Source organism: Mastacembelus armatus, chromosome 1 (genome assembly GCF_900324485.2).
Source record: "Mastacembelus armatus chromosome 1, fMasArm1.2, whole genome shotgun sequence".
NCBI classification, from domain to species: Eukaryota; Metazoa; Chordata; class Actinopteri; order Synbranchiformes; family Mastacembelidae; genus Mastacembelus; species Mastacembelus armatus.
The window spans coordinates 12,084,038-12,108,876 of NC_046633.1; the positions used below are offsets into that span (position 1 = coordinate 12,084,038).

The 24,839-nt window shown below is 38.4% G+C and overlaps 1 protein-coding gene across 2 annotated transcripts in view; it reads right to left on the reverse strand.

The window, feature by feature from the left end:
• The window catches only part of LOC113128031 (zinc finger protein 638-like), a 32,635-nt gene extending 7,796 nt beyond the window's left edge, over positions 1-24,839 (reverse strand). Inside the window, exons 1-30 of one of the 2 annotated variants that reach the window (XM_026303075.1) lie at positions 24,750-24,839; positions 16,857-18,305; positions 14,059-14,120; positions 13,283-13,312; positions 12,605-12,753; positions 11,936-12,052; positions 11,089-11,288; positions 10,647-10,862; positions 9,961-10,059; positions 9,779-9,816; positions 9,644-9,690; positions 9,401-9,432; positions 8,629-8,748; positions 8,150-8,281; positions 7,872-7,913; positions 7,239-7,376; positions 6,931-7,095; positions 6,632-6,730; positions 6,421-6,458; positions 6,272-6,324; positions 6,034-6,065; positions 3,580-3,699; positions 3,100-3,231; positions 2,821-2,862; positions 2,190-2,327; positions 1,882-2,046; positions 1,583-1,681; positions 1,313-1,350; positions 1,171-1,217; positions 916-947 (exon numbers count right to left, since the gene is read on the reverse strand). In XM_026303075.1, the coding sequence (XP_026158860.1) occupies positions 916-947; positions 1,171-1,217; positions 1,313-1,350; positions 1,583-1,681; positions 1,882-2,046; positions 2,190-2,327; positions 2,821-2,862; positions 3,100-3,231; positions 3,580-3,699; positions 6,034-6,065; positions 6,272-6,324; positions 6,421-6,458; positions 6,632-6,730; positions 6,931-7,095; positions 7,239-7,376; positions 7,872-7,913; positions 8,150-8,281; positions 8,629-8,748; positions 9,401-9,432; positions 9,644-9,690; positions 9,779-9,816; positions 9,961-10,059; positions 10,647-10,862; positions 11,089-11,288; positions 11,936-12,052; positions 12,605-12,753; positions 13,283-13,312; positions 14,059-14,120; positions 16,857-18,215 (3,981 nt within the window). In that variant the 5' untranslated portion in view covers positions 18,216-18,305; positions 24,750-24,839. Of the gene's footprint in view, positions 1-915; positions 948-1,170; positions 1,218-1,312; positions 1,351-1,582; positions 1,682-1,881; positions 2,047-2,189; positions 2,328-2,820; positions 2,863-3,099; positions 3,232-3,579; positions 3,700-6,033; positions 6,066-6,271; positions 6,325-6,420; positions 6,459-6,631; positions 6,731-6,930; positions 7,096-7,238; positions 7,377-7,871; positions 7,914-8,149; positions 8,282-8,628; positions 8,749-9,400; positions 9,433-9,643; positions 9,691-9,778; positions 9,817-9,960; positions 10,060-10,646; positions 10,863-11,088; positions 11,289-11,935; positions 12,053-12,604; positions 12,754-13,282; positions 13,313-14,058; positions 14,121-16,856; positions 18,306-24,399; positions 24,518-24,749 lie in introns of those variants that run through there. The other variant, XM_026303074.1, reaches the window with a different exon arrangement.

The window sequence follows — 24,839 nt, forward strand, 5'->3', positions numbered from 1 at the left end:
TGTCAGATGAAATGCCCTGTAAAAATCTAAAAAATGATGATTCATTAAGGATAAAATGTCCATACTGCATGGTAATTCACTTGCCTCATTCTCAGGTCATGTGCACTCTGAGGCAGCTTTTCATCTCCCTATTTGGTTGCACTCATCCTTGCTTCAGTTGTGACCAGCTTTCCTCGATCTACTGCTGAGAAGCCCCCAACCCCACATCATCATGCTGCCCACCATGCTTCACTGTGGGAATGGTGTTAGCTGGTGATTAGCAGGGCCTGGTGTTTACCAGACACATTTTGTCTGCCCAGAGGTCAGTGTTTATCTCATCACATCAGAGAATCTTTTCCCTCATGCTCCCTGAGACCTTTAAACTCTGTTTCACAAACTGCATGTGGGCATCATCTCTAACCACTCGACCATAAAGGCTTGACTGATGGTCATTCTTCCAGCAGGTTCTCTATCTCTGCTGAAGACTTCTGAAGTTCTGTTACAGGGACTGTTGGGTTCTTGATACACTGCCTGACTAAAGCCCTTCATACTCAGTTACACAATGGAGCCAGACAGCAAATCTATGAAGACTTCTAGTCATTCATGATCATCGAGGTCACGTTGCTCCTGGAACACTGCAGTTCTACACATCTTAAAGATAATTAAAGCCAACAGTCCATGGCCACAGTCTGGAGCCACTGTAAAGTGACTGAACACATTTGTAATTGACAGATTTCAGTTTTTGATGTTTGACAAATTTACAAAACCTTATAAACATGTTTTCCCTGTCTTTTGTGTTAATGAGGGTAGACTGAGGGTCAAAAATGGTAATCTCATCAATTTAGATCTGTATCTACAAGAAAATACATTGTCCAGAAACTGAAGCGATCCAAACACATCCCGAAGCCACTGTGGTACAAGGTATGGATCACGTACCTCAGCGGAAGCCTTCTGGTTCATGTCACCTCCTGCAGTGGCGTTGGAGAGGAGATGTGGGAACACAAGCAGAGCTAAAATCAGTATGTTTTTAGTCACAAATACAACCCTGCAAAAGTAACACAAACTAGTCCCCTGAGCTACGGAAGGGATGACTTTTAATATAATGGATGAAGTGTATTTGAGATATACAGTAGTTATTGTACCCTAGGATCAAATACTCAGCATTTCTTAGAGAGATTTGGATTGTCCTACCTGCATCTTCCCCAGCAGCAACTTTGCCACATACTGGAAAAGTTTTGCTGTGAAGCCAAAAATATGAGTGGTTTAGTACAGCCAGAGTGGGTGTCAAATTTAAAAAGTGATTGTGCAGCCCATGGTGATAACTGTGACAAACCTGCTGTTGGTATGAGAGCCCTGCTCTTCTTCAGGTTTCTATAATTTAACAAAAACAAACAAACAAATCAATAGTTTTACTGAGTGTACATGAGAGTACTTAGATGTGGCCTGAAATATTAATTAAAAAACAAAAAAAAAAACAAACAAAAAAAACAAAAAAAAACTTACGTTTCAAACAGTTTCTGAATAAACAGACACTTTACATTTACTTTCAACTGCATTTATATATTCCTGCAAAATATAAACCAGTTCAGCTTTCACATGGTACCTTGGCTGTTGAAGCAGCAATTTGCTGATTGTTGCTCAAGAGAGTTATGGAGGTGGTAAGAGCCTGGGAGTCTTCTGCCCTCACCATACATACAGATGGCTGCAACAGAAAAGGATGATGATGTAATGATGTGGGACAGACAGAAATCAGGATGGTATTCTACATTCTGAACAGGGTCATGTGAAACACATGCATTAAATGTGTGATAGTGAAGTTAAAGCTTCAGGTATCTATACCAGTATTAGATAATGAAATGTGTCAATGGACAATGACCAACCATGGCACTCAAAGTTACTGACCTCAGATGAATCAACACATGAAGGAACGACTTTTGACTGTGTGTTGGTCTTGGGGTCAGGCTTGCGGGAGAAGAACAGAGGGTTGTTCTGGATGATGCACGGAAACGTCTGGAAGCGTTTATAAACAGACAGGGCCATTGCTGCAGTTGCCATCTCACAAATGACCTGAGAAGAGACAACAACATGTCAACAGCGTGTGAGATTCATTTGTCTTAGAGAACAGATTTTCAAAAAGTCATGAACATTCGGGACAAACATGGCTCAAGACATAACTAATTTGTATGTTTGCACAAACACACAACCCTCACCATGTTATTGAGCACTAGGGTTTTGATAACGGTACCAAAGCGCCGCACCAGTTTCTGGACCTCAGAGGAGCCAGATGGTGTATTGGGAACATTACCGATCACCACCAGTCTGCTCCAGCCGACTGGAGAAGGATTCTCCTGAGGATGCAAAGGAACATTCAGTCACTTATTAGCCAGTGGATATTTTTACATTTATTTACATCACAGGAACAAAACACAGCTGAATCATACCAGCAGTTGGTAGCTGTCAGAAAATGAAGTGTGTGCAGACAACAGGACATGGAGACATTTTCACTTGGTCAGTTCGATACTGGTGCAGACTGAGCACTTTCTGCTGCTGCTTCCCTGTATAACCCTTGATATACTGACAACCATTTACCACTTTTACAGTGAAGCAGCTGCAGGATATGCTGTCATGCAGTCTACAGTTGGACTGGCAAATATTCTTATATAGACAAATTTGAATGATCAATTACTTGATCACTGTCAAGGGACAAATGAAAAGCAAAAATGGCTTTTGGTAAACCATAGCGCAGTTACAGCACAAGTTTTTCCCATTGTATACAGTCAATATTAAATAAACCAATAAATAAATTAATATAAACATAAATATAGTGTTAGAAATACTCACCAATGGGTCCACTGGTCCCATTATTAAATTGTAGAGAGCCACCTGAGTAAAGAGATATTTTTTGTAATTAAATTTTGTAATTAATAATTTAATTCATTAATTCAATTACTGCCAAAAAAGGGAAACAACATATTCTCCACATCACTAGTTCCTGAAATGTCCCACTTGAAATACAATATCAAAGAAGCAACCACACAATAATGAGATAACTGACATGAGTGAACAACAAAAAAAGATGATCAACTACTGAAGAGAACTTTGTTATGATGACAGCATTACCGGAGTGCTGAGGTCAACACGCTGTTTGAGATGGATCATCTTCACCTCAGTGTCTTTAATCTTCATAGGAATCAAAGTGTGGACTTTCACCATTTCTTGGGCAATCTCATTGTTTGGCACTGACACGAGTACCTAACGTACAAATATTAAGTTTCAGATATTGATCAATAAATAACTTTCAACTTAACTAATTAACAATGCATACACAAAGGCCATCTAGAAGGATTAACTTCGCAGACTATTGATAAACATATTACACACAGTATTTAGTCTTTTGCATTGTCGTGGGAATATCACTATCATGGACTGTAACTCCTATTGAGCATCTGGCTTGTAGCTTATCTATCAGAATATGGCAAATAGCTTGCAGAAATGTCAGCACAGTCAGGATTTGTATCACCTACATGTTTTACTTGTGAATGTTTTTTTTCCTGCTTTACAAACTGCAAAATCCTCTAATGAAACCATGTCTACACCAACCTTTCCAATTTCTGTTGCCAGGATGATGTCAGAGGGAGTTCCAAAAGGCTGGACCAGTTTGATGATGTCACTCTCTGACCAGCCGCTCTCAGGAAGCTCTGTGATCAACACCGTGCCTTTCTGTAGGGGCATTGTAATCGGATGTAAGTAAAATGCTTCAATACTGACATTCTATTGCAAGAGATTGAATTTAAGGTTCTTTTTATTTAAAGTGGCAGAAACTGGTTCATAAAATATTCCAATCCCTTTTTTTACATTTTATGTTGTGGATTTAATCTTAAAATAGCTAAAATCGGACAATCCCAATAGACATTTTATGGTGGGTGCCCCATGGGTGGGAGGATAATTTGCAACACTGGTGGTTCAAATTTTGTCGCATTGAGTAGTTGTTAGAACAGAGTTCTAACAAACTTTTTGAAAACTATCAGTCCACTTACAAAATAATTTAGGTGAATGAAGTTCTGGCCCATCCTAAGATTTACCAAAGCGAAACAACTGTTGAGCGCTGTCCAAGAGGCAATGTCCAAATTTATTGATTGAGAGGAATTATTGAAACTAACAGTTGGAGATCATCAGCAGAGCAATGGTAATTAACACCAAAGCTATAAATAATTCTGCTGAGATATACATGAAAAGAATAGAGGGCCAAGAACACAGAGCCTTGAGGTAAGCCAAAGCATAGAGCTGAGACAGTTTAAAGCGGTTCCTTTAATATGAAAACCATTCTTTAATATCTGTAAGACTATCTTGTGGTCAACAGTATGAAATGCGGCACTGAGATCTAAGAAGCAGCGCTGACGGAGTTTCGATCTAAATTCATTAAGAGGTTATTGTTAACCCTTATCAACGCTGTCTCAGTGGAGCATGAGACAGTATGCTGACTGAAGTGGTTCGAACATATTGTTGATATTGAGATAAATGGATAATTGTTCATGAGCCAATCTTTCCAGTAACTTAGATGAAAATCCATCCATCCATCTTCTTGCCCGATCCACCTCAGCTGGCACCTTTTGATGTGGAGGAGCAGTAGCTCTACTCCGAGCTTCAGATGAGTTCAGATGAAAGTGATAAATTTGAAATTAGTCGGTAGTTTACAACAGTGTTGTAATCAAGGTGCAGTTTCTTTACTACAGGAGTGATGGTGGCTGATTTAAAATAAGATGGGACTATGCCAGAACTAAAAGATAAGTTAGAAATGTTTAGACAAATCATAGTTCCTTGACTAGTGCAGTTGGAATAAAATTCAAGATACAAGAGGTTGGTTTTGCTCTAAAAACAAGCTAGATTCTGAGGTTACTGGGGAAAATGATGAAAATGGAGCAGTACAAATGTCAAAAAAAAAAAGAGGGGTGGGCAGGGGTTGACTGGTATGGGTGAGTTAGAACTGCAAATTTTTGACTGTATAGTCTCAATTTTGTCAAAGTAATCCATAAAAGACTGGGAAGTTGATGTAAGCTGCTGATTTTTACTAACTTTGATAAGGTTGGCAAACCTATCAAACAGATATTTAGGTTTGTGCTTGTTTGTTGATATTATTATGGAAAAACACAAGGAGCAGCTGATGCCCAGTGATTTCTTATAATGTAAGACTGTCAAATACCAGGAGTTACAGGTATCTGGAGTTTTTTTAGTGGACAGTACTTTTTATCCCCAGTGCCTTGCAACGCATTTTAAACATCTGAGGTGATCATTGTATCAGGGAGCCATAGCATTCGTCCTACTATGTTTCATAACCATAGGGGCCACATTGTTAATGAGGGAAGTTACCGCAAATGAAAAGTTGTAGGTTAGCTGTTCAGGAGAATGTATTGCAATGTGTTGGGTCCTGAACAATTTGTGAGAACCCACAAACATCAATAAGGACAGTGAATGCTGTAGTAAAAGAAGCAGTGGGTTTATTAATGTTAACGTTGAAATCCCTTATAAGAATTACATTACTTGGAATCTAGAAATGATAAGTAACTAAACGTCGAAAAATGAGCACGGCCCTGGAGCATGGTAAAGAACAAAAAATACAGAGCAGCAGCTTATTTATTAAAGCTTTGAAAGACGTTCATGAGGAGGAAAGAATGGGACAAATTAATATGAGATTTAAATAGCAAGATGATGCCACCACCATGTCTGGCAGCTCTAGGAACAAGGATAAACGGATAATTTGTGGGAGAAGCTTCAATTAAAGGCAGATCAAAGTCCAGAGTCGTACTAAAGGGGTGAGGAGTCTCCTCGGTGTGTGTAGCTGAATGAATCAGTGGAGGCAGATCTAGCGGTATATCCAGAAAAGGCCACATCCTCACTGTGAGTAACCAGATCAGCCACCTTGCTACAAAGCATGTTTTACCTGTCATTTATGTTATTGAGTGTAGGCTGAGGGTCAAAAATGGCAATTTTATCAATTTAAAAAAAAAAAAAAAAAAAATCACGAAGTCACTGTGTTACAAGGTATGCATCACGTACCTCAGCGGAAGCCTTCCGGTTCATGTCACTTCCTGCAGTAGAGAGTTGGAGAGGAGATGTGGGGATACAAACAAAAATCAATATATTTTTAATACAAATACAACCCTGATAAAGTATGACAACACAAACTTGTCCACTGAGATACAAAAGGGACAGCTGTTAATATCATGGTTGAAGTGTATTAGAGATATTAGTTATTGTACTCTAGGATAAAACACTGAGATTTGGATTGTCCTACCTGCATTGTCCCCAGCAGCAACCTTGATGCATACTGGAGATATTGGAGTTTTGCTGTAAAGTCAAAAATGAGTGGTTTAGTACAGCCAGAGTGGGTGTCAAATTTGAAGAGTGAGTACAAAGCCTGTGGTGACGATATTGGTGACAAACCTGCTGTTGGTATGAGCAGCCTGGTCTCCTTCAGGTTTCTACAATAAAAATCAACAGTTTTACTCAGCGTACATGAGACTACCTACATGCAGCCTGAAATTAAACAAACAAAAAAAAAAAAAACCCATTTCAAATAGTTTCTGAATAGACAGACACTTTACATTTACTTCCAACTGGCAAAATGCAAACCAGTTCAGCTTTCACATGGTACCTTGGCTGTTGAAGCAGCAATTTGCTGATTGTTGCTCAAGAGAGTTATGGAGGTGGTAAGAGCCTGGGAGTCTTCTGCCCTCACCATACATACAGATGGCTGCAACAGAAAAGGATGATGATGTAATGATGTGGGACAGACAGAAATCAGGATGGTATTCTACATTCTGAACAGGGTCATGTGAAACACATGCATTAAATGTGTGATAGTGAAGTTAAAGCTTCAGGTATCTATACCAGTATTAGATAATGAAATGTGTCAATGGACAATGACCAACCATGGCACTCAAAGTTACTGACCTCAGATGAATCAACACATGAAGGAACGACTTTTGACTGTGTGTTGGTCTTGGGGTCAGGCTTGCGGGAGAAGAACAGAGGGTTGTTCTGGATGATGCATGGAAACGTCTGGAAGCGTTTATAAACAGACAGGGCCATTGCTGCAGTTGCCATCTCACAAATGACCTGACAAGAGACAACAACATGTCAACAGCGTGTGAGATTCATTTGTCTTAGAGAACAGATTTTCAAAAAGTCATGAACATTCGGGACAAACATGGCTCAAGACATAACTAATTTGTATGTTTGCACAAACACACAACCCTCACCATGTTATTGAGCACTAGGGTTTTGATAACGGTACCAAAGCGCCGCACCAGTTTCTGGACCTCAGAGGAGCCAGATGGTGTATTGGGAACATTACCGATCACCACCAGTCTGCTCCAGCCGACTGGAGAAGGATTCTCCTGAGGATGCAAAGGAACACTCAGTCACTTATTAGCCAGTGGATATTTTTACATTTATTTACATCACAGGAACAAAACACAGCTGAATCATAACAGCAGTTGGTAGCTGTCAGAAAATGAAGTGTGTGCAGACAACAGGACATGGAGACATTTTCACTTGGTCAGTTCGATACTGGTGCAGACTGAGCACTTTCTGCTGCTGCTGCTGCTTCCCTGTATAACCCTTGATATACTGACAACCATTTACCACTTTTACAGTGAAGCAGCTGCAAGATATGTTGTCATGCAGTCTACAGCTGAATTGGCAAATATTCTTATATAGACAAATTTGAATGATCAATTACTTGATCACTATCAAGGGACAAATGAAAAACAAAAATGCTTTTTGGCAAACCATAGCGCAGTTACAGCACTTTTTTTCCTATTGTATATGGTCCATATTAAATAAACCAATAAATAAAATCTGAACATATAAATAGTATTAGAAATACTCACCAATGGGTCCACTGGTCCCATTACTAAATTGTAGAGAGCCACCTGAGTAAAGAGATATTTTTTGTAATTAAATTTTGTAATTAATAATTTAATTCATTAATTCAATTACTGCCAAAAAAGGGAAACAACATATTCTCCACATCACTAGTTCCTGAAATGTCCCACTTGAAATACAATATCAAAGAAGCTACCACACAATAATGAGATAACTGACATGAGTGAACAACAAAAAAGATGATCAACTACTGAAGAGAACTTTGTTATGATGACAGCATTACCGGAGTGCTGAGGTCAACACGCTGTTTGAGATGGATCATCTTCACCTCAGTGTCTTTAATCTTCATAGGAATCAAAGTGTGGACTTTCACCATTTCTTGGGCAATCTCATTGTTTGGCACTGACACGAGTACCTAACATACAAATATTAAGTTTCAGATATTGATCAATAAATAACATTCAACTTAACTAATTAACAATGCATACACAAAGGCCATCTAGAAGGATTAACTTTGTAGACTATTGATAAACATATTACACACAGTATTTAGTCTTTTGCATTGTCGTGGGAATATCACTATCATGGACTGTAACTCCTATTGAGCATCTGGCTTGTAGCTTATCTATCAGAATATGGCAAATAGCTTGCAGAAATGTCAGCACAGTCAGGATTTGCATCACCTACATGTTTTACTTGTAAATGTTTTTTTCCTGCCTTACAAACTGCAAAATCCTCTAATGAAACCATGTCTACACCAACCTTTCCAATTTCTGTTGCCAGGATGATGTCAGAGGGAGTTCCAAAAGGCTGGACCAGTTTGATGATGTCACTCTCTGACCAGCCGCTCTCAGGAAGCTCTGTGATCAACACCGTGCCTTTCTGTAGGGGCATTGTAATTGGATGTAAGTAAAATGCCTCAATACTGACATTCTATTGCAAGAGATTGAATTTAAGGTTCTTTTTATTTAAAGTGGCTTCATAAAGTATTCGAACTCCTTCACTTTTTTTACACTTTGTGGTGTAGATGTAATGTTAAAATGGCTAAAATTGGTGCGTCACAATAGGCAGGTCGTTTTGGTGGGTGGGCTATGTGAGGGAGAGCAATTCACAACATTGGAGGTTCAGGTCTGGCAGCCAACCTGTGTCACAGGTCTCCCCAAAAAAGGATAAAATGCCTATATTGTATGGAAATTCAGTCACCTCATTCTAAGGTCATGTGCACCCTGAGGCAGGTTTTCATTTGGCTGTATTCAACCTTGCTTGAGTTCTGACCAGTCTTCCTGTAACTGCTGCTGAGAAGCCCCCACCCCAGTATCATATTTAACAAATGTATAAAACCTTAAAAACATGTTTTCCCATGTTTGTCATTTGTGTTATTGAGTGTATACTGAGGGTCAAAAATTACAATTTTGATCATTTAGATCTGAACCAATGACAATAATAATAATAATTAAAAAAAAATATTGCGCAAAAACTGAAGAGATCCAAACACCTTCTGGAGCCACTGTGTTACAAGGTATGGATCACGTACCTCAGCGGAAGCATTCTGGTTCATATCCCTTCCTGCAGTGAGGAGTTGGAGAGGAGATGTGGGGACACAAACAGAGCATCAGCTTGCTTTAATCACAAATACAACCCTGCTAAAGTATGACAACACATACTAGTCCATTGAGCTACAGAAGGAATGGCTTTTAATATCATGGATGAAGTGTATTTGTACTCTAGGATCAAATACTCAACATTTCTTGACAAAGAGAGATTTGGACCGTCCTACCTGCAGCTTCCCCAGCAGCAACCTTGTCGTATACTGAAGAAGTTTTGCTGTAAAGTCAAAAATGTTTAGTATAGCCAGAGTGGGCGTCAAATTTAAAGAATTAATGTGCAACCCATGGTGATAACTGTCACAAACCTGCTATTGGTATGAGAAGCCTGCTGTCCTTCAGGTTTCTACAATAAAATTTAAAAAAAAAAAAAAAAATAGTTTTACTGAGAATGTACATGAGACTACCTACATGCAGCCTGAAATTTAAAAAAAAAAAAAAAAAAAAAAAAAAAAAAGCAATGCAAACCAGTTCAGCTTTCATATGGTACCTTGGCTGTTGATGCAGCAATTTGCTGATTTTTAATAGAGAGATTTTGGGAGTTAGCCAGAGCCTGGGCATCTTCAGCCCTCACCATGCATACAGATGCCTGCAACAGAAAAGGATGACAATATGATGATGTGGGACAGACAGAAAATAAAATGTTATTCTATAACATAGAACCAGGAAACATTATAGTCTAACTATCCACTCCTGCTGTTATGAAATCTCAGGAGTGCCAGACAAAGCTGGTGATTAACAACTGCACTTATATTAAAAATATGGCTTTAGCAAATTTTACTATACAACAGAAACTATCCCTTTGAATGAAATTGGTATAATGATTAATACAGTATATTATGTCAAACACAGTACATACAGAGTTTGACTAAAGAAACTATTATTGCTACATAATATAATAGTATCTTAAAGTAACATATGACTCAACAGCTTTGGTCTTTATACCTTTGTTTTCAGGTTGTGCAAAATTTTTGGATCCCTTTATGTCCAGCTCCAGATCTCATACTTTTCTACTAACCATTTTGTCTCAAAAAGTGAATTATTTATATTTATTTTATTTCACTATTATCCTTTTTAAACTGCTTTATAACAAGCACCACCACTGCTTGAAAAAAAAAAAAAAACACCAAGTTTTTTTTTTTTTTTTGCAAAATGCATCAAAAGGTTAAATAATACCTTTTGTCCTTCCCTCTTCTTGCTCTCTTCCTCAGAGCATGGCATAAGGATCACATTGTTGATTTGACCAAAGGATCCAACCAAGTCAGTAACTTCCTGTTCTGAGGCATCATTTGGGATGCCAGTCAGATAAACTAGACGATCCGCAACCCTCAAGTCCTGGGGGGCTGCAGTCACTGTTTTCTTCTTCTTCTTGGCTGGAGGAGGCTTGGCAGACTAGAAACCAACAGTGGAAGTGGTTGTTAGTACTGAATTGTAAACTTTTATTCATAATGGTAATTGTAATGCCTTCACAAAAATCCTGAAATGACTAAAGCAAATAAACCTGGGTAATTGGTAAAACTATAAATCTGTGTAGTGCTGGTTTGCTCAGGACAAATGGAAAGATTCTGAAATCTCAACATGCCAAAAATCTGATCTACCAACAACACAAAACACCCACTGTATCAGTGGCCTTGGCGCTTGACATCTTAGCAATCTTGGTTCCAGGCTTAGTCCCACTCTTGACAGTTTTGGTGGTGGACTGTGACGGTCCATGTTTGGAGCTGTGACTCGACTTGGAGGAGAATGGATATCGGTTGCTGGCAGCTGAGCACCTGATTAAATCACCATGTGGACGCTTCACACCACGACAGGAACCTCCTGGAGAGATGGAATGAATCAGAGGGAGAAAGATCGGAGAAAAGAAAAGGAAAGATGTAAGAAAAATATCCAAATGGTACAATTGAATTGAGTCACAATTAAATGAATAAGACAACCAATTGCATCCTTGAGTGTGAAAAGGTGACGACAGTCAATCTTTGGTGATTTAAAATGTATATGCATGCAATATAATGATTGCTGACTGATCTTGCTAAAGTACAGCAGTACGAAAAAGTTTTTTTGCAACTTCCCAGTTTTCTCTATAAATTACTCATGAAATGTGATCTGATTTCCCAAATATCAAAAAGCACAATAGTTCCCTTAATAGTGCCTGCTTCTCTACACTGGTAAGTCTCAAAGGCAAATGAGACTTAAAAAATTTTTTTATAAATTCCCTTCATGTTTGAATTAACACAGGTGGTTGGACCAGGGAATTTAAAAAAAAACTTGTGATGTCATAAATTATGCTCGCAAATAAAGTACATGCCTTAAACTAAGATTATAAGTGACCACAGAAAAACAAATTATTATAAAAACAACCTTCTAGTGTCGAACACTGAACAAATCATTGTACTTCCAAACATCATAACAATGCCCAATGTCCAATTGGAGGCGGACTTGAAACAAAAAACTAAACATTGACAAACCTGATAACTCCCTTTCCCTCTTCTCAGGCCAGTGTTCTCTCAAGGATGAGGAAGTTTGATGTGAGTGAGTCGGACTGCGGGAGGCAGAGTGGTGGTGCTCTAGACGATGACCGTGTTCTAGCAAATGAAGTGCGTGGGTTTAAAAAAAAAAAAAAAAGTACAGTATGCTATACCAAACATCTGTCATGATTTGACTTGTATTGGTGAATTTCTGCTAATACCAACCTCTAGATAATCTTTATTTTTCAACAGTGTTTTTTTTTTGTGAAGAGAAGTGTCTATGACAATTTATTGAGGCAGGAAGGTTTGGAAAACATTTGAACAATCTCTTTTCATCAGCAGCACTGGGAATATTTGATGAACTGCATTTGTACTAACTCTACAAATTAGTGGTCACAGTTTGCATTAAGAAACAATATGACCGCTTTAAAAGGAACAGAATGACACATATTTGACTTCAGTTCTACCTTTAGTACCTTGGCTTCTAATAAAAGGAATAGAAATTAATTTAACCTAGTAAGGCAAATATCAACATATTAAATTTACTGAACAGTCCAATGCCACTTCAAACCAGCTCTGGATGTCTGTGTCTTATTTCTAAGTTTTCCTATTTTTGTTCTACATTTCCACACTTGATGCTAACTGTCTATTCTCTAGCAAGTGGTCTACCTGTATAGTGGTGGTGGCGAGGGGGATGGTGGGGCTTCCCATGTGGCCTGTGGAGATGGGGACCCACCCTGTGTTTGTTAGGGGGACTTGGGGAAGAAGAAGAAAGAGATCGAGAGTGATCTTTGGTATCCCACAAGGCCCGGCTGCCCCTGCATAACAGGCATACGCAGATATTACAGAGGGAAAGAACAGTCATATACTGATGCAAGTTGTTACAAATGGCAGTCAAAAGTAATAAACACAGCTTGAAACAAAGTGGTTATTGACAATTAGGAAGAGACTATTACATAGCAAGTAAATGGAATTATTCCCAGTTACTGATAGTTTAAGTTTTAAAACATGAATGTTAGCTATAATTTCACTTTTAAACACCATGTATCCTAATTTGATACAAAATACACGTTACATGTAAAACATACTTACCTAGAATTTCCCCTCTGTGATTAATAAAGTATATCTTATGTTATCCTATCCTATACATAGATTTGACTATATGTTCAAATGGTTACTCAAAAAAAAAAAAAACTTTTCAGTAATATCTGTTTCAGCTTTTCTATAAATGCACAGTCAAATTACTGAAATGTTTGGGACCAGCAAAACAACAGGAGTGATTCTCACTCTGGCTTGAGGCAGCTAAAAACAGATTCTGGGAAACATTAGAACAGGAGTCCAACTGACCTTGGAAGATTTGGTTTCCAGTTGGGGTACCTTCAGAAACACACACACACACACACACACACACACACACACACACACACACACAAACATTTGTTAGCAAGTTATTCAATATCTTCTTACTCCTCAACCTGTTTTTTTTTTTTTTTTTTTAAATTATCCCATCAGATTGTATGTATCAGTTCAAAACTATGCATTTGAAAACCATTGTTTGTCATTACATGTAATGTTATCAAACAGTTGCTTAGAGTTCCAGATTTAGTACCTAGATTTATCCTTTTTAGCTGGTTTTAATTCTATGCTGGTTTTAATTCCTACACATCAGTTGTATGGCTGGGTCTCATTGTGAAAGACAGTTCTCCAACATAAAACCGAACAGGAGGCAACTACTCAAAACACTACCATTATAAGCTCTGTCAGACAGCCAAAACAAACGACTGGCTTATAAAGATAGTCAGGCATCCAACAAACCGAAGACCCAGATATTTTTTGTTTTGAATACAGTTGACTAAATCTGAGCAAAAAGCTTAGTTAATACTTGCCCCAGGCATATTTTGTGGCTAGAAAACCACTTATGTTTGTAAATGGAAACTGTTTACTAACAGATATGTCATACGCACTTAAATCAAAAACATGTTATCAACATTTTTTATAAAACACAGTTTTATGAAACTGTTCCTTCAAAGCAAAAAGCAGAATACTTTAAGTAACTATTACATCATTCTGAAAAAAATACTTTAAAAGCAAAGCTTCAGGCACGTATTAAACATTTCTCTTACTTGTTGCGTAGATCTCTGCAGGCAGCAGTGTGGTTAACAGTGTTAATATGATCAACCCAGTCCTGAGAAGAAAAACAAAACAAAAAAAAAAACAACACCACACACAAAAGGGTTACCTTAACCAGACATGAACTGAAACAATGCTCAGCAAAGATAGCTTCATGCTCTCCATGTATGAACCAATCAATTCACTCATTTTCTGTTGTGCAATTCTTGTGATGCAAATGGGTAAAGTGCTTCCTGGTATCTTTTTTTTTTTTTTTTTCCCCCTTACTAAACACAGGTTGCAAACCATCAACTGAAAGTGGAGGCCCAGTTCATTAACCCTACATTGCTAACTCAGACTAGCTGACAGTAGAAATATAGTGCTTAGTGTTGTTCTTGAATAACAGTTTATTGGTTTCCTTGGTAGATATGTTATCGATTCTATTTTCCATTACTTTCAATATGACTTTCAATTTTCACCATCAACAGACTAGAAATCACTGGCAGTAACAAAACAAAAAAATCATTTTTGTGTTTTTGCAAATACCGTTGCTTTAACTTACAAAGTTAAAGTTAAAGCAACTAAGCATTTAGTACACTACGACTTGTTCATCAACGAATCTGCTGCCACGGTATACAGAATTACTGTCACAGCATGTGATGAGTGAAAACTTAATTCAAAATGAAAGAAAAAAAGCTTTAATGGCTCTAAATAACAGTCCTTTATATAAACACAAGGAATCATTTGATTACAAAAACGTAATGACAGAAAAGATAATTACAGTATTTTCCGGACTATAAATTTCACTTTCTTTTAGTGCTCTGGCTTGTCACTTATATAGTGAAGTGACATATTTTTGTCAAGTAGTTGCTAGTGTTAGATGGCACTCTTGACTCAGCTGAATATAATACTGTACTGCCGAAAATGTAAGAACATTTATGTTCATGCTAAACTACAACTCCTAGTGTAACAAGTGAAAATGCAGCCCAAAAGAAAGCGTTTTATACAGCAGACTTTAAAGAGCAGGTAAAAAAAAAAAAAAAAAAGTATGCAGCTGAAACAAAGTTTTGACTGAACATTCCCTAGAGAGGAGGTGGATATGCCAACAAGGCCGTTTTTGCTAAAAGCAACTAACATTCTGGTGCGACTTATAGTGAGAAAAATACAGTAAATGCTTTTTGTCTGAATAGGTTGGATCTTTGACACTTTCACACTACATTTGAAATGTTAAGTCATGCACAACCAGCTATGTCATACATATTATGACAGTGAAACAGAATGCAAGCCATTTTAGTTACTTTACTTGTATGTATAGTCAATGACACCGCTATCTGAGATCATGAAAAAAATGTATTTTCTCAGAGTGGCATTTATAGTAAACACCGTAGAACTACAAAAATATTTCTATTATTGCTTTTTATCTATCATAGTGGATAAATACAGATTTGATTTTTACAGCAAATCTGCCTAAGCACTTTTTTCTTCTCAGCAGTGATGACAATGGTCACAGTAGTGAAGTTATGTATTAATATAGTAATAATATTAGAGGTTTATACATAGTTAGGCTTTATCCTTTCATATTTGTCATTTATCATTCAAAGTTAGTTTTGTGTTACAAAATAAGTTTCATAATTTTAAAAACACGAGGCTCTGCTGGACTATTTTGGCTCAATTTACTTCACAAAAATTATGTCTTTTGACTAGAAAAGTGTGGCTGTAGTATCTGTGGCATCACCCAAAAAATATCCTGGAGAGAATTTGCATAGCTTGCTTATTCTATTGAAATAAAAATTTTTGTCAGTTACTGAGGTCAGAACGGTGCTGTTGCAGGACATGGACATGAGAACTACTGTTTTTAGTGCTGACAGTCCAAGACAACTGTCAAATTAACTACATACCTACAGTTAATGTGACACTGGTCATTATAAAAACAAAAAAACCAAATGCATGTGACGAAATTAATCATGTTTATAGTTGAAGACTTCAGCAATGCATATGGCTTTTAGCCATGACAGTGGCAACATCAGTCACACTCATCAGAATGTAGGGTACAAATATCAGGCTTGCTGCTTTTGAAAAGAGAGCATGCTAGCAGAGTTAGCATATCTGGTTTTGTTGGCTACCACTGGGCTTACATATTGTTGATTATTGACAAATTGTTCAGTCAGTCTAGGCACCTTACTGAGTCAGTACTTTCTAACCCCCACCATAACCATGGAGGCATTGGGGTTGTGTGGCACAGGAACCATTTAATGGATAGAGACAAGAATGGATTCTACTAAATATTATCAAATTCAACATGAAAATGTCCTGAACACGGTCAATAAAATTAACTACTTCAAAAAAGAATGCCATCACAAACCTCTAACTTGAAGGTTAGAGGACAATTTGGGTAGATTTTAGTCATGCTGTGTGTGCATGACAACCTAAAATATAATGATATATGATCCAGAAAAAGGAATGGATAGAAAACCATAAAGAATGTAAAGAGTTTTATCTGATGTCTAAAACAGTGATATCTGAAGGGACATGGTTATCAAGTACTGACTTAGGCCATGTATTCATCTCTACTCTCTTACTTGAAAAAAGAAAAAAATATTGTGTAAAGTGACCTGGAATGCCCAAACACTTGCATACAACTATTGCTAGATCAATTTTATAGAATCTTCAAAGACTACCCAAAGCTCTGACATCAGAATTATTCTCATTTGACAACTACCTGGCCAAGAAAAACTAAACTAAAATTCAACACATGAAGGTATTTCTTTTAGGAAACTGTTGGACATTGGTACAAGGGCATGTCGACACTCACCTTTTCCTGATCACAGTTTATGTGGCAGAGGGAGCAGGTATGGGGATACACCTTTGGAGGCACAGCTGAGAAATCACTTATCATGGTGGGGGTAGGAAACTTCTTGCTGCTGCTCTTTGGTTTTGAGCCAGAAGAAGAGAGAGAGCGTCTCGAGGAATCCTCACTCTGGGTGTCAGATGAGGGCCTCGGTTTGGGCCTGCCATGTCTGTAGTCTTTATCTAGATTACGAGATTTACACAATTCTCTCCCAGGTGACAGATTGCTCTTGTGATGTTCTCTACCTGTCCTACGATAGTCTTGGTCTCCATGCTTGCCTGGTTCATTGTGTTCCAAATTAACTTGCCGTCTTTCAGCTTTCTCTGATTTTGGAGCTGATGTGGAAGATGATGCGGATGGGTATAGTTTAACAGTCCTCTCACTAGAGAGCGGTTCTCTTTTGAAAGTCTCTCTGGTACTACTCTCTTCCTTTGCCCGACTTGCATGACCATAGTCAATGACTTTACCTGCCGTCTGTGTAACAGTGAGAAGGCTCGGCACTTCTGGAGACTGAGAACACGCCATTGAGGAAGACTGGGAAGGAGGCAGCTGCATATCATGGAGGAAGGAGGATGAGGAAGTGGAAACTACAGTCTTCTGGTTGCTTGACTTGTTGATTTGGATGTCACGCAATATGAATGGTAAAGTATCAGGAGTTAGCTGATCATCAGGGTAATGACTCAGCACTTCTAAATCCTCATTTGAAAGACCAAAACTAGCCAAGATACTTCCCGCACTCTCTGGTGTGTATAAACCCTGACCATCACGGCTGCCACCACTCCCACTACCAAGGGGGTGCCGAGTCTGAGGTGACTGTGAGTCACTTACAGGAACGGTCCAACTTGAGGCACTCGATCCAGTGTGGCTGCTCTGGGGCTGCTGTTGGGGGCCCTGATGTCTTTGTGACTGGTGATTAGTAGTAGCTGGAGGACTGGCAAACAGTTTGGTTGGAGGTTGGTAGCTTGACCAGTCTACTGGTTGCTGGTGGCCAGGCTGATTATCAGAAGGTAGAGTTATTGGGTTAGAGTTGTAGCTTCCACATTGAGTGATTCCAGAACCTGAGGCTTGATTCTGGTGTTGGTTCGGTCCATTGATATGGTCAATGAGACGGTGGTCCATGTCCCGGGCACCCCGAATCGCCAGGGCAGACTCTAGCTCATCAGGGAGCTGGGTTGGACGAGGAAACTGAAAACCTATCACCTGCGACCGCATATCAGAGGGAGTGCGATTCTGATGTTGATTTGGAGGTTGCTGATGATGAGGAGGCCTGGTTCCATTAGAGAAGGACTGTGGCCCCTGTTGCTGGGAGTGGTGGTGGTACATGGCAGCAGGAAGACACAGTCGTGGGATTCTGCTTTTCGTGTTCACGTCAAACCCACAAGGCAAAAGTTACCGTCTGTGTGCACAGCAAGGCTATGAGATGGAAAGCAAAAATATACTATTACAGACGAGAAACAAATTTTCATGTCTGTAGTAGCTTTCAGATGAATTCCTTTTTCCATGAGCATTTTGTTGTAACAAGGTGGCACAGTCCTCATTTCATTTTGTGGTTTCTCTCCTTAAAAATTTCTCAAAGCATAAAGAAATGTGGCCCACTTCAAGAACTCTTTCTTGTAGCCACGCGTGCCCCCAATCTTTTCTTTCAGGACGGGAAAACAAAGCATTATGCAACAACACTGAATGCATGAACTGACCCTTTAGGGACATTACACAGAAGCCTGGACCTCTGGAACTGATAAAGAAATCATATAATTGTAAATCCAAACCAAAAAAAAAAAAAACACTTGCAACACTTAATGTTCAACATTGCAGCACAGGGGACCCTGTCCCAGATTGCGTAAACTTCTTTTCTAAAATTTTCACAGCTTAATTCATATGGTGCATTTTTCCCCTGCATATTCCCAGCTGGCAATATGAGATCACTGCAGAGTAGGACTGCTCAATTATGGAAAAAAAATAATCACAATTATTTTGGTCATTATTGAAATCATGATTATTTTACACAATTTACACTCATTGACTTTGGAAATATGTTGCATTTATTGAACAAAACAATGAATTCTCCTTAAAACAAATAACATAAAATATCTTCAAATGTATAAATAGCATTGCTATGTGTACTCTTCAGCATTGCACTGAAGTGTGTGTCTTTAATTCATGACTGTGTAGCGAAGGACGTTGTGGGGGTTTCTCGTTGTTCGTTTCTTTTTTATTAGTTGGTCATATGTCGGTCTGTGTTTATACATATACACACGTATATACATAGTTTTTGTGATCGTTGAGACCTGAAATCGAATTCCAAATTTGATTAATTGCACAGCCCTACTGCAGAGTCTACAGATTATGAATCACACTGACCAGATGCTGGAAGAGATACACATATTTTTAGCTATAGTGTACTTCGCATAAAGCCAATCAAACACTATTATTAAAATTGTGAGCATTAACTAAACTATATGCAGGCCTATTTGACATAACACATTTTGCAACAATTACAAATGAAAGAAAGTCATTTGAATGAGGACTTATGCTAGGGCTGGGTGATATGGCCAAAAATATAATAATAATAATATAATATTCTTGCTAATTCTTAAAGTATACATGCAACACCATAAATGAGGATGACACACATTAAACACGTCCATTAGACCACAAGAATACAATAATGGCCTGTGTGTTATGGTGAAGATTACTGAATGCAATAACCCATGATTCAGGTAATCAATCTGACAATCACAAGGATTGGTAAGGCTCAAAACACATTTTTAATCAATTATTTGATACTCTCTGCAGCCATCAAGGCATAATATTTCTGTTTATTGGGCTCATGTAAGGCTTGGCACTAGATCATGGAAGGGCAACCCTGCTCCTTAAGGGGCACCTCCCAGCTTGTTTTCCAAATATCCCTCCCGTACCCACTGCAGATGAGTAGGTAGAGAGACAACAAGAGCAGTGGCCCTTGAAAAGCCTGCCCTTCCACTTTTCCACTCACTCTGCAAAAAGTAACTGTAGAACATCCTGTAACTTTACACTGGGAATCAGCCTTTTTTATTAACTTTTAAGACTTATTTCATGCTGGAATTGCTGGCTGCAGAAAAAGGTTGAGATAAGCTGCCTTGCTGGCTATTCAACAATGGAAGGTGGTTTACATTTCTGTAAACAGTGAGAAGATCTGGGGATCTATCGCTGTGTCCCAATTCAGGGGTCACATTCTTCAAAGGCTGTATTAGAAGGTGCACTGCATCACAGCGTCATGATAAGCTGTCACATTTTGAAGACTTCTTCAAATGCAGCCAACAAATATGCACTTTTTTTCCTGGGACATGAAGGCTTCATCTGTTGTATCCTTTGCAGCCCAACATATTCCAACATCACCAGTGATGGAAAAACAAATACGCCCCACAAAAGTGCTGAATCTGTGAATCAGGCCCAAGTTCACTATTTTACAGAAGTGTAAGTACAGTAAACCCCCGAAATTATGTTACTTTCCAACAGCACCTGCAAATTGTGAAAAACCGCAAATTTTGGATGTGGTCCAAAAAAAAAAAAAAAAAGAAAAAAAAAAAGAAGCCTATTTCTATATTTTTATAGTTTAAAATGTAAATTTTCCCCCAAATGCACCCCAAAAAATGCTTTAATTTGATCTGAAAATCAGCTTAATACATTATTAGTAAATAAATTAGTGACCTAAATTAGTAAATTATATTGTTCTGTTATGATGGGAGAATTATGTTTCTGGTTTTGTACTTTTATTTTGGGTTCTGAGTTTCCTGGTCCCCTATGTTAGTAATTGGTAGCTTTGTGTTCCATTATTTGAGTTGGTGTCACCTGTGTTCTATTAGTCTTTTGTTTTAGTGTATAAATACATCCAACTTCCTTTATTCCTCACTGGAGGATTAATGTTTGTTCATGTCGTGCCTGAGAGAAGGAAAAAGTTTTATTTGTATGCCGAGTGGTGGAGTGTCTTGTAGACAGTTAGTAGTTTATTTTATTTCGACGCCAAGTGGCGGAGTTGCCCTGACAGCTGCAATAGTGCTTGTGTCAGTGTTCCCCATGGTGCCTGAGCCTGGAATTAATAAAAAGACTGTCTTTAATTTAGCGTTAAAACACATGAAAAATTATATAGTGCCACAAAAAAAAAAAAAAAAAAAACCCATGTGGAGGATATTTGCGGTTTCCGTGAAATTGCAGGGGTACGCTGTAATGTGTTGCAACACAGTCAAATAAATAAAGATTAAACATTTTAAAAACAAGGGGTCTTAATCGCAAAGTGGCAAATCACTTTCCTCCAACTGAAAACAAAAATATAATCAACATTTCTAGATTCATCATTAGCGATGATATTAATACATTTTCCCAGTAGCACACCATTGTCCATTTCTGGTCCAACTGCAACTGTGAAGGTTGCTAGGCAACAGGAGTGGTGTTTCACAACTCAATGGTAAGGGGCAGAAACAGTGATGCAAAAAAGGAAATCCTCTGTAGGCTAGACTGTCTCATTCAGGTTCAGCCCATAGTTTGGCCTATGCGGTCAACAACGGCTGTGAAGGCTACACCTCTGTAGAACACATCCTTCGAAGAATGCAGCCCCTGACACAACTTATGTATGTCTGTATCTCTGTGTATGTATATGTGTATATATATGTGTATATATAGTGTGTGTCCATGTGTGTCTTTTGTTTTAGCTTGAAACGTGTAACATTCAGCATGTAGCACAGGTTTGGCTGTTCTGGTTACCATGGAGATGTAATCTGCATAGAGTCTGGTGGACCTTAAGCTGAAAAGAAACTTCTGAACTCTGGCTAACCACAGAAAGTAACTCCTGTTGTAAAAAAAAAAAGTGACTTTCTGAGAGAGAATAATGCTAAATGAGTTGGTATGAAATATGTGTTTGTAGTAACAAAGATGTGGGCTCTGGAGAGATTTACAAAAGCCCTCATGTCAGCTTCCCAGGTCAAACGCCTGCTCTCATTTACCATGGATGTGAATGGACCACTCCAGTTCAATTAAGGCTTTAGACACACAAAATATGTCTAGTGACTTAGGTGGCCACATTTTCTAAATCAAGACAAATTTCTCAATGATTGATAAAAGAAAAAAATGTGTAAGAAGTGTGAAAAATGTGGTGAGTTAGAAAATTTAAAAGGCAAACTGAATAGCTTCTCATACTGTAGTTGATGGTGTCACCACTCTAACGTCTGAACATCCCATTCACTCATAATGGGGAATTATTTCCTGTAATATTTTGGAAAATATAAAACAATATCACTAAAAAAGGTAGAAGCAACCATCTCCTTATATTTTACAGACGATTTGACCCTGTTCTTTGTCCTGTTTTAAAAATAAAAGTGATATTCGACCTCTCTTATCAGCAGTATGTTTTCACATTTTCAACTGTGTGTTTTCCTTGTTTTGGCACCACATGTGTCTACATAACACTATTGCTGCAGTGTAAAAGGATAACTGTGTAGCAAGGATGCAGGACAGGCACTTATCAACCAAAAATAAACAGTTTCTAATCACCCAGCCCTAGTTTACACCATCTATATCTGAAGAAAGGTTGTGCTCAGAGAATATACTCAGATAAGACAACTGTCCAGTTTTTTTTTTTTTTTAAATCACTATCCTACCTTTTTATTTTCTATACCTTACCCCGTTTTTTTTTTGAGCCTTTAAGATTTTATTTTAGTGATAGCATCAGTGTGTGAGTTGTGTTTTAGAGATTACTTTGCTGATCATTTCAACAGGTAATGGTTAAGAAGGTTTTAAGGCCAAATCAAAGTTAAGCACTCAACAGCAAATGAGCAAACAACATAGTAAATTTAACATGCATGTTGATGTAACATGTCCAATGAATAAAATAGAAGGCAAGAATTAACATGACAATCTGATGACTGTGGCAGTGGAACCACTTATTAAAATCTCTGGTATTTAAAATAAGTCTGAAATGACCAGTCCCCCAGTTATAGTATTTTGGTTTTAAAACCAATGTCATTCACTAATGTTGATTAGCATTAATTTCAAAAAAGTCCCACACAAACCTGCGTTTCAACAGACAAAAGAATCTCAGCGCTCTCTCACTTACCACCATGCTGTTAATTTAAATTTTAAACACACAGTAATGGTCTAAATAAGCAGACACTGATTTAGAGCATTATCTGTAAAGTATTTGTCACTGGCTGAAAGCATATCAGCACATGGAAGGTCAAGCATGAAAGCACAGACAACAAGGAAAATGCACTCCAGACAATCAGCAATAATATCAGTAATATGTTTTATGGAATAAAAGCCTGGTAGCTGTCTCAGGTCTGCAAGGACATGTCAGCTGCAGGTACCCAGAGTACAAATTAAACATGAAGAAGGTTTTAAACATTATGCTGCTCAGTGCTGGAACCACCTCCCATTGAAACTTACATTTGCCCCAACTGTAGCTAGTTTTAATCTAAGCTGAAGATGGCTCTATTTTTCCACTGCCTTTATTACATGCCACATTTACTTGGTCAATAAATTGGCAGATTTATAGAATTTACATAAAGATGACAAATCTCAAACTTGTTTGTTTTAAAACTTGCATACATGTACAACGTGAGTTGTATATGTTAATTTATTTTTAATTTCTTTCAAAGAGCTCTTATTTTTTATGTCATGCGCTTTGAATAGCACTGGTGGACAAAAATGTGCTACACAAATAACCTTGCTTTGCCTCCTGATTTTAGTACATGCTATATGGATTTTAGTATATGATATTGACCACGTTGTGCTTTCACCTTTGCATGCGCTTTGCAGTTTTGGGCCCACCGTAAACATACGTTGAATCATTTTTGCTGTAAACTCCCACGGATTCATTAGCGCACTACATAGCGGTCAGAATATCAGTATCTGCTGAATTACACTCAAATCCAAAGAAACGTAAAACGTTATCAGCACCGCGTCACAGACTAGATTAACGTTTAAGGAGCAACGGCTCGCAGGCTGATGTCTGGTGTGTGGGACATCCACACTAGGCCTGAGCTACCTCGTTTTCAATCAGTATTCTCGTGTAGTTCAGTCGTTTTTTAAAGTGTTTTAGTAACGTTACAACTCACATAGTTGAACTACCGTCGGTACAAGTCGATGGCTACAGAAGAGCACCAACACACGTTACGGGCACACAGAAATCCAGGCCCGGTCTTAGCTCGTTACAGCAGCCATGAAATGTTTGACGTTAGCTTTATCTTCTTACAAACAGGCTAAACGCATATGGGCAGCCTAAGAATCCCCAGACCACGCACATACACCTAGTCGAAACTGTGACAGAGCACATGCTGTATTTACTCGGACAGTATAAACGAAGGAAACACAGTTACCCTACGTCGACTCACACATACCTGCCATTTTGGGTGCTTGCACCAACTGACGTTAGCTAGCCCATAATAGCTTCCAAGAGGAGAGCACAGCAACAGTCCTATTACAAACAGTGAACACTATTACCGCTGCAGATGCCACATTCAACACATTTAATAAATACCTTTCACAGTGCCTCGATGTAGGGTTTTGTTGCTACCAGACAGTTATGATACGTTTTCAGCCCATACACATCAGTGTGAGAATAATCCAACATCCCGCTATTCGCACCAACAAATCACACTTCCGCCGCGCCCTTTTCAAAATAAAAGATTCTTCTTGTTCGTCACTTTTTAATGGCGGTTAGGAAACAACGTAACGTAGTGTGCGCCGCCAAGTGGAATGGAGTGTGGCGCACACTAATCAACCTTATGGCGGTGTGGGGTGGGGATGATAGGGTTATACTATAGCATAGGTCTGAGAAATTCCGGCCCAAGAGGGCCACTGCTTGTTTTCCAACTATTTTGGACCTACCTGCCGCTGTTGGTTACTTGGATCAGGTGTGTTGAGTCAGGCGTGCATTAAAGTACCGTGGGACCCCAGGACTAGAACTTCGTTTAGCTA